Genomic DNA, 12,468 nt, shown 5'->3' on the forward strand with positions numbered 1-12,468 from the left:
TGACTCGCTTAACACCAAGCATGACTTACAATCATAATTCCAGATTCAATTATGGACATAAAGCGAGGACTGCCTCTACCTTCCGCTCCACTGAGGCTTTAGCAGATATGGAAGTTCAAGTTACTCTCCATAACGGACACAGGAGCTGCATTTGCTACCAACCCTATTAGCTACATATATTAAGCTCTCAAGGTCACCCTGCAATAAAACGTTCACAAGTTGCATTGACCCTGAATAGCGACAGGTGGGAGGAACTGGACAGGAATCAGTAACCTAAGAAAACCACATAGTTTACAAATTTACTGACCGTATCGCAAAAGATAGCATAGCCAGCAATGCTGATCTGGTACCTAGGAAATGTTGAATAATAATAATAAAGACATTCCAATGTCATGCTAGAATTTCCTCTGTGTCTTGCCTTTTTCTTTGTGGTGTTTCTGTAATGTAGTGGACCAAAGGCAGATAGTTGCGGGTGCTCAGGGCTGCTGAGCGAGATCCTTTGATGTGAGTCCAGTGATTTACTGTAGTTCAGTGCTTTTCAATTTTAAGATATGTGGACTTCAACTCCCAGAATTCTGGGAGTTGAAATTACTCCATGCCAGCTAGAAAATTCTGGGAACTGAAATCCGTATACCTTGAAGTGGCCAAATTTGAAGAGCAGAGTTTCAGTTGCTCGCACACTTAATGGATTTGTGCCGCATGGGTTTTATTTAAGTGAAGCAGTTTTGGGCTGCCACATGGGGAAGTAGGCAACCCTGAACTTTGTGCATTTGATCCAACAGGTGTCATGAAATCGCAGGGTGCAATACTTTTTTTCTTCTTTTTCCCGAGATGGAGTTTGGCTTTGATCATAGCACCAGAATTCCCACCGTTTTTTCAACTATTCCAACATTCTCAGGGAGAGGGGCGGTTAAGAAATATGAAATATAAATAAATACACAGGACACATCTGCAAGGGAAGCCGGCTTTATGAGATAAAAATTGCAGTTCATCCCGTCCCTAGCTTTGCCCCCAGTATTTGGAAGGGCAACTCCCATCATCCGCGGCTACGACTACCGCGCCTGTATTCCTGCGAGGCGCCTTTAAATCTGGGCAGCGGCGGGCGGGGCCTACAGCAACTTGCCACTCTCAGTATGGCGGCAGAGCCGCCGATGAGGCCCCTCCCACCATGGCCCGCCGGTGACTTCACCCATCTTTGACAGCTTCCAGCCCCCTTCTCTCTTTTCATTGGCCGCCGGGAGACAGACCCAACCCGGAGGCGCCCAATCCGCTTCGCCGTCCGCCCGACTTTTCAAGGAGGGTGGCGGGAGGCTTCCCCCCTCCCGCCGCCGCTAATCCGTCCAGTATTTCTCCCTCCCGCCGCGTCCGAGAAGCGGACTTCGAAGCCGGGAAGGCAGCGGGAGGGAAGGCCGGGGCGTGTGGGAGTAGCATGCGCCCCTGGAGCCGTTGCCGGGCGACCCCGCAGCAGCTCTTCCGCCTCCTCGCGCGCGGCCCTCCTCCTTCCGGCCGGCCGCGGCCTAGCGCCGTCGCCATGGCAACCGAGGCCTACCCGGGCCTGGACGAGGCGCTCCGGCTGGCCGTCCCGCCGCTGCCGCCCTACGAGACCCGCGAGAAGGCGGCGGCGCCGGCCGGAGCGGCGCTGGAGCAGCGAAGCGCCGAGTTCATGCGCTTCTACCGGTCGCTGGGCGGCGGCGGGGCGCGGGCCGAGCTGCTGCGGCGCCTGGCCGACGACTTCGGCGTGGAGCACGGGCGGGTGGCGGAGGGCAGCGCGCGGGTGCTGCGGCTGCAGGAAGGCGAGCCCGGCGCGCTGCTGCAGGCCGAGGACCGGCTGCGCCACTCGCTGACCCCGCGCTACCGGGGCCTCTTCCAGCACCTGGCGCGGCAGGAGGGCGGGCTGCGCTTCCTGGTGGAGCTGCGCGGGGACCTGCTGGAGGCGCTGGCCGCGCGGGAGGCCCCCGGCCCGCAGGCCCGGGTGAGAGCGGGAGTGGAGTCAGGCAGAGGGTCAACGGTGGGTGGGTGGGCTGCCTGGGGCCTGGTAGAACAGAGCACAGTGGAATAGGGAGTAGAAATAGAAATGGATAGAATGCAGAATAGGATAGAATAATGGAACGCAGAATAGAATAAAATGCAGGATAGGATAGGATAGTTTATTGGCCAAGTATAATGGGACACAACCCAAGGGATTGTTCTTTCAGTAGTGACGGGTAGATGTTCAACAGGAAGGGATTACTCCAGCTGGGAAGCTGTGCAGACATGCAACCGGTGGAATTCTGGTAATTGGTGCCAGGTAGCAGTTCAATAGGAGAGGCTGTGCCAGCAATGGTGCCAGGCAGGGCTTTTTTTTGTCATAAAATGCCCAGAACGGAGTTCCGGCACCTTTTTTGGATGGAACCTTGTAGGGTAGGCAAGGCGGGTGGAATGACGTGTGTGAGTTCTGGCACTTTTTTTTTTTTTTTACAAAAGCACTGGTGCCAGATTGCCGGTGGATAACACCCAGGGGGAGGGCCTTCTCTGTGGGTGCTCCTGCCCTCTGGAACCAGCTGCCCGTGGAGCTTAGGACCGCCCCTGACCTTCGTTCTTTCCGCCGGGACCTGAAGACCTGGCTCTTCGAGCTTTCCGGCCCAGGCTGAGAATTTTTAACTGAGGTTTTTAGTTAAGGGATAATTTAATCAGTTTTAATTGTTTTTTTAACTTTTGTATTTTGTACTGTTTGATTTTAAATACCCTGTAAACCGCCCTGAGTCCTTCGGGAAAGGGCGGTATATAAATTTAATAAATTTAAAAATTAAAATTAAATATGTTCAACAGGAGGGGCTGCACTGGCAATGATGCCATGGAGGGGCTGTTCTGCCAGTGGTGTCAGGTAGAGATTCAGTAGGAAAGTGCTATTCCGGTGATGATGTCATGCAGAGGCTCAACTAGTGGGCCTGCATTGGAAGTGGTGCCAGGTAGAGATTCAACAGGAAAGTGCTGTTCTTGCAGCAATGTCAGTCTGATCTAGTGCTTAAGGCTTCTTCCTTCTGGGAGCATGCCTGCTTATCTACCCTGGTTCTTTCATTTTATTCCCCCACAGCAGCCCTGTGAGATAGGCCACTGTCATCCAGATGTGCTCCAGGGGTCTGTGATTTGTTGTTAAATCCTTCTTACCCAAGCCCTCAACCATGCTTTGCAAAGGCAAAGCAGAAAATGACCTTGCCTGTCTTAAAGCACTTACGCTGCCTTGTCCACAAATTTTATGAAATCCCTAATGAAATACCACGTGCATCCAATTGATTATTCAGACTACCCCAAGTTCTGTTTTAAGGGAGCAAAAGCTGGTTTGTAATAATTCAACTAACTGGAGCCTTACTGTAGTCTGGGCCTGCCCAACCTTCAAATGGAGGTTTGGGATGTGTATAGTGAAATAGAACTTAGGTGATATTTGGTAGCAGGATGGATTGCAATTTCTAAAGATTTCTTTTTCACAAGAGGGCAAATGTTTCAAAACTGTAGCTGTTTTATATTTAGTCTTGGTTTGTTTGGGAATGAGGTACAGGACGGTTCAGCTTGTAACTGGAGAAAAAGTATGTGTGGCAGTCTGAACTGTTTGATACTCTTGAAAAAGGCAGAACTAGAGCAAAGTTCATGCATTTGTGCCAAATTTCTGTGTGATAGAACAGCACATGTTGTTGATGTGGGAGACAGGGCATAGCAGTGCTAAGAATAAAATTCGGCCTTGGCAAGAAACATTTGTGTTTCAGCCAGGAAAAGTTGTTTTTTTTTTAAAAAAACAAACAAAAGAAAATTTGCATAATTATGCAAGCTGTGTCCTTCAAATGTTTTGTTTTTGTTTTTCTTCTTCAATGGGGTTTGTGGTCAAAGTTATTCAGTTGTAGAGTTGAGAGGCTGGGTGACTCCATAAGACTCTTGTGTGGCTTACCAGGTTAATGAGAAAAATCCTAATAATAAAAGAATAGTGCGTGCACATGCAGAAGATGCGTACTTGGCATTTAGTAGAACAAAATCATTTTTGCTCTGTACGCCGTGTAGAATAGTTGGCCCTTATAGTTTGGGAACAGTTTTATAGTTTTAATCTAACTCAGAGGATGATCAGATCTCTATTTTGTTTTGTTTTGTTCTGTTTGTGGTTTGTTTCTTGTGTTATCCTTTGTGACTGTGTCGTAGAGATGAACCCTGGGGTTTTCTTTACGGCTAGAGAAATTTCTTGCAAGGATCTGATAGTGTAATATTTCAGTTTAGTTGAGTATTTGAGTGGAATTGACACCTACCAACTTACTTGTACTTTCATAACTTTAATTCAGCTTTTTTTTTCTTTCTTAAAACTGCCCTTTTGCATCACCTCACAGCAGTCCAATAATGGTCCCAGAAGCAGAGAGCATAAACATGTTTTTTTTTCTGTCACTTGTATAATCTTTCCAAAAGGCAAATTTTGTATAAGCTACTTAGCCCTGTGTTATCAGTGAAGGCAGCTTTGTATATCTCTGAAACGTCCATCATCTAAATATATATTTTTTTATTTGGTGTAATCTAAATAAGATCCTGTGGTTTGCCTAGAGATAAGGCAAGCTGCAGGATATTCCAGAAAAGAAGAACAATTAATTTTTTGCTGAAATTGTTTTGAGGTATCTTTCTGAGCATCATCTCAGACTACTCAGGTAGGTCATGAGTGTGCTGCTGGCAGGGCGCCTGACAAGATCACTGCAAAGTTGTAATCCTTGTCCCACATTCGAGGTTCTTGAGTAATCCTGTGAGTTGCTTTGGCAATGCATCTGGGCGTAGAATAAGCCCCCTCCCCTCTCTCTCTCTCTCTCTCACACCCACACCCCCCCCCACACACCCCACACACACCTTGTATAATTTCTTTCTCCTCGTTCACAATGGCCACCCTTCTAACCAGTGTGTAGCTGAATACAGGTAGCTCTTGACTCACGACCGCAAATGGGACCGGAATTCCCATTGCTAAGCAAGGCAGATGATTAAGTGCGGTGCACCCGATTTTGTGATCCTTTTTTTCCCCCCTCCATGCTCATTAAACAAATCACTACAGCTGTTCACTGACTCACATAGTCGTTAAGCGAACCGGACTTTCCCTGTTGACTTTGCTAGTCAGAAGCTGACTTGAAAGGTTGCAGATGGTGACCACGTAACCCTCATAGGTTGCAACTGCATGCCTCTTCCCAAGTGCCCCAATTTTGATCCTATGGCCCTGGGGATGCTGCAGCGGTCGTAAGTGTGAAGACCCCCTTGCAAGCCCCTTTCTTTTTCAGTGCCATTTGAACGGCCGTGAAACGTATGTTGTGGTCATAAACAAGATTGGTTTGGTCATCAGGGGATTAGAACTGTTGAGAAATGGCTAAACCGTATATGATTTGCAGCTTTCTTCGTTGCAAGATGAAGAGGTTGAGGTCATCAAAGCTGGTTTGCTTGTTTCTAGCTCTGAGCGTAGCAGGTTCATACTCTGGGAGCGAGCACATCCCTCAAGTAGGAAGGTGTCAGCTTGGAAGGTTAGCATTTTAAGGTTAAATAGCCAGTGGGATCAAGAGCAGCGGTACAGGAAAATGACTTTGCTCCTTTGAGGCTAGTTGCTAAGAAACAGTAAATGTCTTCCTGCTGAATTTGTGGCGGATGATAGATACTTGTGGCCTAGGTCCAGGTGTTTCTGTTTAGGCATGTCCACCGGCGGAGTTCAGCGATGGAATATCTGCTAAAAAAGTTTTTTTTTTTAAAGAAGACAAAGTGCATCTGGGCATCGTGGAGGAAAATCTTATTTTTAATGTGTCAAGGAGACCTTGCTTTTCTTTCTAGGCCTGATGTCCCCCTAAGGCTAAGCCCTTTTAAAAATCTCATTGCCTATAAAGCTCTTAAGTGTCTATGGGGTTAAAGTAGTCATAAAACGTGGACAGCACAAGAATACGCTGGTCTCAGGCCCTCACATTTAACCAAGCAGCTAGGCCTTTGTGAGTCAGGCAAGTTTTTGGAAATTCTAGGGCAGGGGTCCCCAGTCTTGGCTACTTTATGACTTGTGGACTTCAACTCCCAGAATTCTTCAGCCAGCCATTTTTTTGTTTCCAGTAAACCTATTAAAAGCGGGGTGGGGGTTGACTTGAGTTACTTTTCTTTAATGGGACATTTATCAATCTAATGTGAAATTGCTGTTTTGTAAAACAGCAGCAGCAAGTCATTTTATCTTTGCTTGCTTAAACTAAGATGAATGGAAGATGAATGCAAAAACTGTTTATTCCATTCCACTTCCAACCAATTTGCAAACATTTAGTTCAGCCTCATGGTTTTAGGAATTAATAACTATAACACCTCTGCTAGCAATATGGCCGTGGAATAAGGAAGTGTAACTTGTAAAATCTTAGCAACAAGGACTCTTTAATTATTCTTTGTTCATCAGTTGGCTTAGGCTGTTCAGATTAGATCTTATATTTGTGTCTCCCACATCTGTGCATATATACACTAGTAATTTAAAATATGTATATATATATACATATACATGAATTATTTTTAAACTAATGCATATGACAAGGCAATTTTAGAGAATGAAACTGTGGCATTCTTTTAAAATTTAGCAGCTGCAGTAAAAATGCTTCTGAGGTCCTTTATATTCTAGAGATCTGGTGCTATTATGAAGTAAAAGGTGTAGATTGGATTGTCTGCAAGCCTCGCCCAACAACTTTTAGATTGAGTTGAGCTTGATGTTGTGTGGGGAGACCTCTCAGATATCCAAGACCAGACCTCCTCTGCTGCTGAAGCCTTAATAACTTCTCTGATTGTAGGAAATGAACGGAGTACTAAAGAACATGTTGTCTGAATGGTTTTCCACTGGGTTCTTAAACTTGGAACGGGTTACATGGCAGTCGCCCTGTGAGATTCTTCAGAAGATTAGTGAGTAAGTGCAAAGATTGCTGAGCTGTGTGGCATTTCCCCAAGTTAAAACAATCTAGTGCCACTTGGCACATGCACATCATCAAGGTTTGGTTGACCTCAGTTTAAAAGAGCAGCAAAACCTGCAACCTTCTGTCCTTTTCTATTTTTTTAGTAGTGAAGCCGTGCACCCTGTTCGAAATTGGATGGATATGAAGCGCCGTGTTGGGTCCTACAGAAGGTGTTACTATTTCGCCCACTGTGCAATCCCTGGAGAACCCCTGGTCGTTTTGCACGTTGCACTTACGAACGAAATATCCAGCACTATCCAGGTACCGTTCTTTAGCTTCACTTGAGAGTAAAGGAACTCACGAGAGAGAAAGAGCAAGTGCTCCGTTGACAATCGGAGCCGAGCTGAGTGTGCAAACAAATCTTTCCCTCTGCTGGGAGTGTTGGGCTGTGGGATGTGAGTCTGCTTGAATTCGAACCCAGATGGCCGTTGTTCAATTATCTTAATCTTTCTCTAGGCCATAGTAAAAGAGCCTCCCTTGCAAGAAGCAGAAGATTTGGACAGAATCACCACTGCAATTTTCTACTCAATCAGCTTGACCCAACAGGGCCTGCAGGGCGTGGAGCTTGGGACGTACCTCATCAAGCGGGTTGTAAAAGAACTGCAAGTAGGTGCAAAAAAAGGATGTTGCCCTGGAATTTAATTCCCCTTCCCCTCCCTCCCTCCCTCCCTCTTTTCCTTCCTTCCTTCCTTCCTTCCTTCCTTCCTTCCTTCCTTCCTTCCTTCCTTCCTTCCTTCCTTCCTTCCTTCCTTCCTTCCTTCCTTCCTTCCTTCCTTCCTTCCTTCCTTCCTCCCCTCCTTCCTCCCCCTCCCTCCCTTTGCTTTTGCATTTTAAATGCAACACAAAAGAATGCAGTTTCCTTAAACCAGTAGTGGGCAATTAATTTTTCCACTGGGACCATTGTGGAGGGTCGAACCAATAGGACCAACGTATTATTGTGAAGGTACATAGGCACACAGGCATGCCACGGATATACATAAATTGAAAAAAAAAGTCGCCTTCAGAATACAAGCAATGCAGTTGTATTGTGTGCATGTCGTACACCTACTTATATTTGATTTTTAATTTCCAGCGATCTCACGTGGGCCGAACAGGGACAGCCAAAGGTCAGATGTGGCCTAGTAAAATGCCCATGTCTGCCTTAAACCAAGTCAGACAACTGAGTCCTCTAGCTCAGGGGGAGGGTAGAACTTAGGTCTCAATCTTCCAGTCCTGTGGAATAACAGGATAACAAGAGTTAGAAGGGACCTTGGGAGTTCTTCTAGTCTGAGGTAACTCATTAATATTATCCCACTCCTTAGCCAAAAGGAATTGGGTAACATTAAAGACTTGTATAGACAACATACCCAACTTTGGGGTGGGGTTGGGAACACCATCCCACAGCACAGGAAGTTCCTGTCCAAAAACCTAACATGTGATCATTGCAAGTGGAAATCTTTTGGGGGTGGCTTTTGAACCGTCTATTAGGGCTTGAACGAAACCGCTCGCAAATGGTTGTGGAAGATTGTGGGTTGTTTACTTAACATGGGTCCAAAGGGAGAACACATTTTGTTAAACTTTAGTTTCGAGGCAGGCGCTTTAGCATTTGCTTTATTGAAAGTGCAGCCTACTCATTTAAATACCAAACTAAATTACTTGGTACTGCTCCATTTGCTGGGGTTCATTCCCTTAGATATTAATGTATTGTAATACATTTCTCACGGTTGAATCTCAAATATCCTTTGGGGAATAAACAATGTGGGGAAAATAAGATATATCATTATTTGCTTTGTTTTCCCTCATCTATTTGATTAATTCCAAATCACTTAATTTCAAGCTTCTGTAACTTTTAATTTCCCCAGAAAAAGAACATGTTATATTATTGCTGTCACGGATATATCAGACTGCAACGAGACAAGCTCTGGGCTTTTGAACTGCAGCGATTCAGATCTTAACTCTTTTAGATTTGAGCTGTAGTTTGACCTTCAGAAACCGAATGAGGGAAACTTAAAAGGGGAATGAGAATACTTGTGAATACTGCGTCTTTAACAGGATATTGATACCAGTCAGATTGCTGAAAGAATAGATTTGGCCGTGGCAATAATATCTTTTAATCCAGTTTTTATTTCTGTCTGGGTCTCAAATGAGCACCACTCTACAGGCAGTCCTCAGCTTACAACAGTGCATTACAAGGGCACTGAAAAAAGTGACGTATGATCATTTTTCACCCTTACAACCATTGAAGCATCCCCACGGTCACGTGATCAAAATTCAGTTGGCAACTGACTCGTATTTATGGCGGTTGCAGTGTCCAAGAGTCATGTGACCCCCTTTTGCGAGCTTCTGACAAGCAGAGTCAATGGGGGAAGCCAGTTTTGCTTAACAGCCATGTTACCGGGTTAAAAACTGCAGTGATTCACTTTACAGCTGTGGCGAGAAAGGTCGTAAAACAGGGTAAAACTCATGTAACAAATTCTCAGCGACAGAAATGTTGGGCTGGTCATAGGTTGAGGACCACCTGCGTCGCAAAAGCTCCTCTTAAGATCAGCAGAAGTAGAGCAGTAAATCTGATTTGTTCTGGGGCTGTTGATGAGCTTATTGCTAATCAAGACATATTTTGTCTACCCTTTTAAAGATGCTAGTATATTTGGTCTCTGTATTTCATGAATAAAACAAATGCCCCCTCATTTGCCACCCACATTATACGTAACAGATAAGCTAAGTTCACATACACACAAAGCCAGTTTTTTTTCTAAAAAAACATCATTTGTTAAACAAGCTATAACGGATTGGTTCACACACAAAACTAAACTGTAATGAGTGAATTCACATATTTTAGAAGCTAAAAACAAACACCACATAATAGCTTAGGATAATATGCGGCCAACGTGTTGGTTTTATGCAGTACTAAATTCTTTTTCCAGCAGCTTATGGACTTCATGTTTTGTGAAGAATAGGGATTTTGGCACAATGTTCCTTTAGTCAGCCAGGCCAGTCTACTGTTGTCTGCATTTTTTTAATGTAAAATGTTCTTTTTTAGATGGCAAAAAAAATGCAATTTAGAAGTTGAACCCCTCACATTTTAAAGATGCCTACACATTATTTTTCCAAAGCTTTCTGATTGGAAAAAGTTTGAGAAAAGGCTCATGTGGAACAAGGAAATGCATTTCTTACTGTTGGATGATCACTGTAATTAACACTGGAGGCGAAATTGCCCCGGGTTCCTCAAATACAAGGTCCATGTTAAGGTTGCAAATTTATTTCCTAAATTTTAAGAAATACAAGGGCCAAATAAAGACAACATCTGTTTCTGGAAAGATAACTGAGTATTACAGCTGTTCAGCTGCTCAGTTGTTAAATTTGAAGTGCTAGAAATGGGCGGGGGGGGGAGGTTTTTATCTGCTGAACAAATCTGTGTCTCTGCAGGTTTTCCAGGGCCCGACAAAAATTAAAAATCCTTGAAAGTACATCTAGTACCTGTGAAAAAAAATGGTTAATCAAAGCTTTAGAGATGCTTTGTAGGTAGCTTTACTGCTTCTCACATTGCGAGTATAGTATTCGGGCAGATGGTATTTTATTAGCCAGAAATGAAGAATTTTCCTAAGCTGAAATGTTTTACTTCTGCAGTAGGTGTGTCTCCCCAGGTTCTGAAATGAAGTTAGGAAATGCATGCAACAATAATCTGCTGATGAAAATAGCCTCATCTCAAACCTGTTTGTGCTTGCTGCTTTAAATGTGCGGTATTGTTGTTGTGATTTTTTTATCCTCATTCAGCCTTACCCCAAATCTCTTGTTTTTGTGTGTGTGTGTGTGTGTGTTTTGAACACCTTGAAAATCCTCAGGTTGAATTTCCTCAGATCCAAGTCTTCTCCACCTTGTCGCCCATTCCGGGATTCACCAAGTGGCTCATTGGGCTGCTGTGCTCCCAATCCAATGAACTGGGCTGGGGGAAGCCTTTCACAGATCCCGAGTTGCAAGAAATTTCTGAGATCACAGGAGACCCCCCTGCTGAAAAACTGAAGCGCCTTTTCACGAACAACGGGTGGGTGAAATCAGAAAAGCTGGTTCGGGTCTTAGAGCAGCCCCTTATGAGGCTTTGCGCCTGGTATCTTTATGAAGAGAAGCACCGCGGCTACGCGCTCAACCCAGTGGCGAACTTCCACCTTCAGAACGGTGCGGTGTTATGGCGCCTGAACTGGATGGCAGACACCAGTCCCCGTGGCATGACGGCCTCCTGTGGCATGATGGTCAACTATCGCTACTTCTTGGAGGACACGATGGCCAACAGCGCCACCTATCGTGGCACTAAGCAGATCAAAGCTTCTGAGCAGGTTCTCTCTTTGGTGTCCCAGTTTCAGCAGAACAGCAAACTATGAGCGAGCAAATCCCAGTTCTGGCTAAACGGGAATCTTGACTTGGTCCTGCTTAGAAAGAGGTGGGCTGCTGATGAACCAGTGTGCTCTGTTCTGGATCTCCTCAGGATCTGTGTTTGGTTGTCTTGGGTTCTCACTGCCTTACGTCGCCAGAGAAGAAGACCACGTGGTTTCTTGTGGTGCTTAAGTAGGCTGAATCTCAAGCTTGTTGACCTCGCCTCAGAGAAGTGGTGGCAACTTGGTGGTGGTTTCTGTGAAGTGTGTGTTATCCCTTCTCAGTAGATCAATAGTCCTGTTTAATCTGCATCTTTGACAGCACTATTGAGCCACTGAATGCCCTTGGACATTAGAGGGATCAATATCAGAGTTACTAAAAAGGGACACGCAAGGAAGACATTTTCGTCCAACTGGGGAAACAAAACAGCCTGTTTTTACACTTCTTCAAAAACTGCTTTTATCCACCCTTTCTCTAAATTCTTGGGTCTAGTCCCTACTTGAGCACTGCACAAAATGACACCATGGTTGACTGCTTTGGTTGGACAAAGCATTGAAATGTTGTGTTGTCTGGCTCCAACATGAGGGCTTTACAGGCAACGTTTGCACAAAAGGAAGCATTTGCTGCTATAAATGGTTTTACAAATGAAAACATTTCAGCCCTATGTGGTTTTTTGCAGAGGTTTTGGAAACATAATATATAAAAGTGTATCAAATTAAGGAAGCAAGAAACAGGCTATTAAAACCTAAGGTTTACCATATAAACAGAACTGTTGTCTGTGATACAATTTTTCAAGTTTTGTGCCTTAACATTTTTAGCCAATTCTCTTGGATGGATTATCACTGGATTACAGATGACCAAGCAATTTGCTGAGATTAGGCTGAAAATGAGGAGAGTTTGTTATATCTCCCCTTAATGTGTATACATCATTGTTTTAGGAAATTTAGGTTGTTTCTGAGTTATTTACTTAAATTCTGGTGGGGTCTCTCTAGTTCTTTTCAGGAATAATTGCATATTGGATTTATGAAGTTAAACTAGGAGACATTGTAACATTCATCAGCAAAGAAACATGCAGGAGACTGGCAATATCCTAATTAATATTGCATGTTCCTACCTGTTGGAAACCAAAAGCATAACCGAGTAGAAGCATTAAAGGGGAATTAATAAATGGGTTTTGACA

At 44.6% G+C, this 12,468-nt stretch overlaps 1 protein-coding gene across 1 annotated transcript; it reads left to right on the forward strand.

Moving 5' to 3' along the window:
- The first annotated feature begins 1,290 nt into the window (after positions 1 to 1,290).
- Positions 1,291 to 12,057, forward strand: MLYCD (malonyl-CoA decarboxylase). The gene is made up of 5 exons (XM_081335540.1): positions 1,291 to 1,972; positions 6,783 to 6,895; positions 7,046 to 7,202; positions 7,398 to 7,547; positions 10,763 to 12,057. Exons 1-5 carry the CDS (start codon positions 1,430 to 1,432, stop codon positions 11,294 to 11,296), a joined length of 1,497 nt encoding a protein of 498 aa, XP_081191666.1. The 5' UTR covers positions 1,291 to 1,429; the 3' UTR covers positions 11,297 to 12,057.
- The last annotated feature ends 411 nt before the right edge of the window (positions 12,058 to 12,468 follow it).

Source organism: Vipera berus (genome assembly GCF_964194415.1).
Source record: "Vipera berus genome assembly, chromosome: 10".
In the NCBI taxonomy this organism is placed as follows: domain Eukaryota; kingdom Metazoa; phylum Chordata; class Lepidosauria; order Squamata; family Viperidae; genus Vipera; species Vipera berus.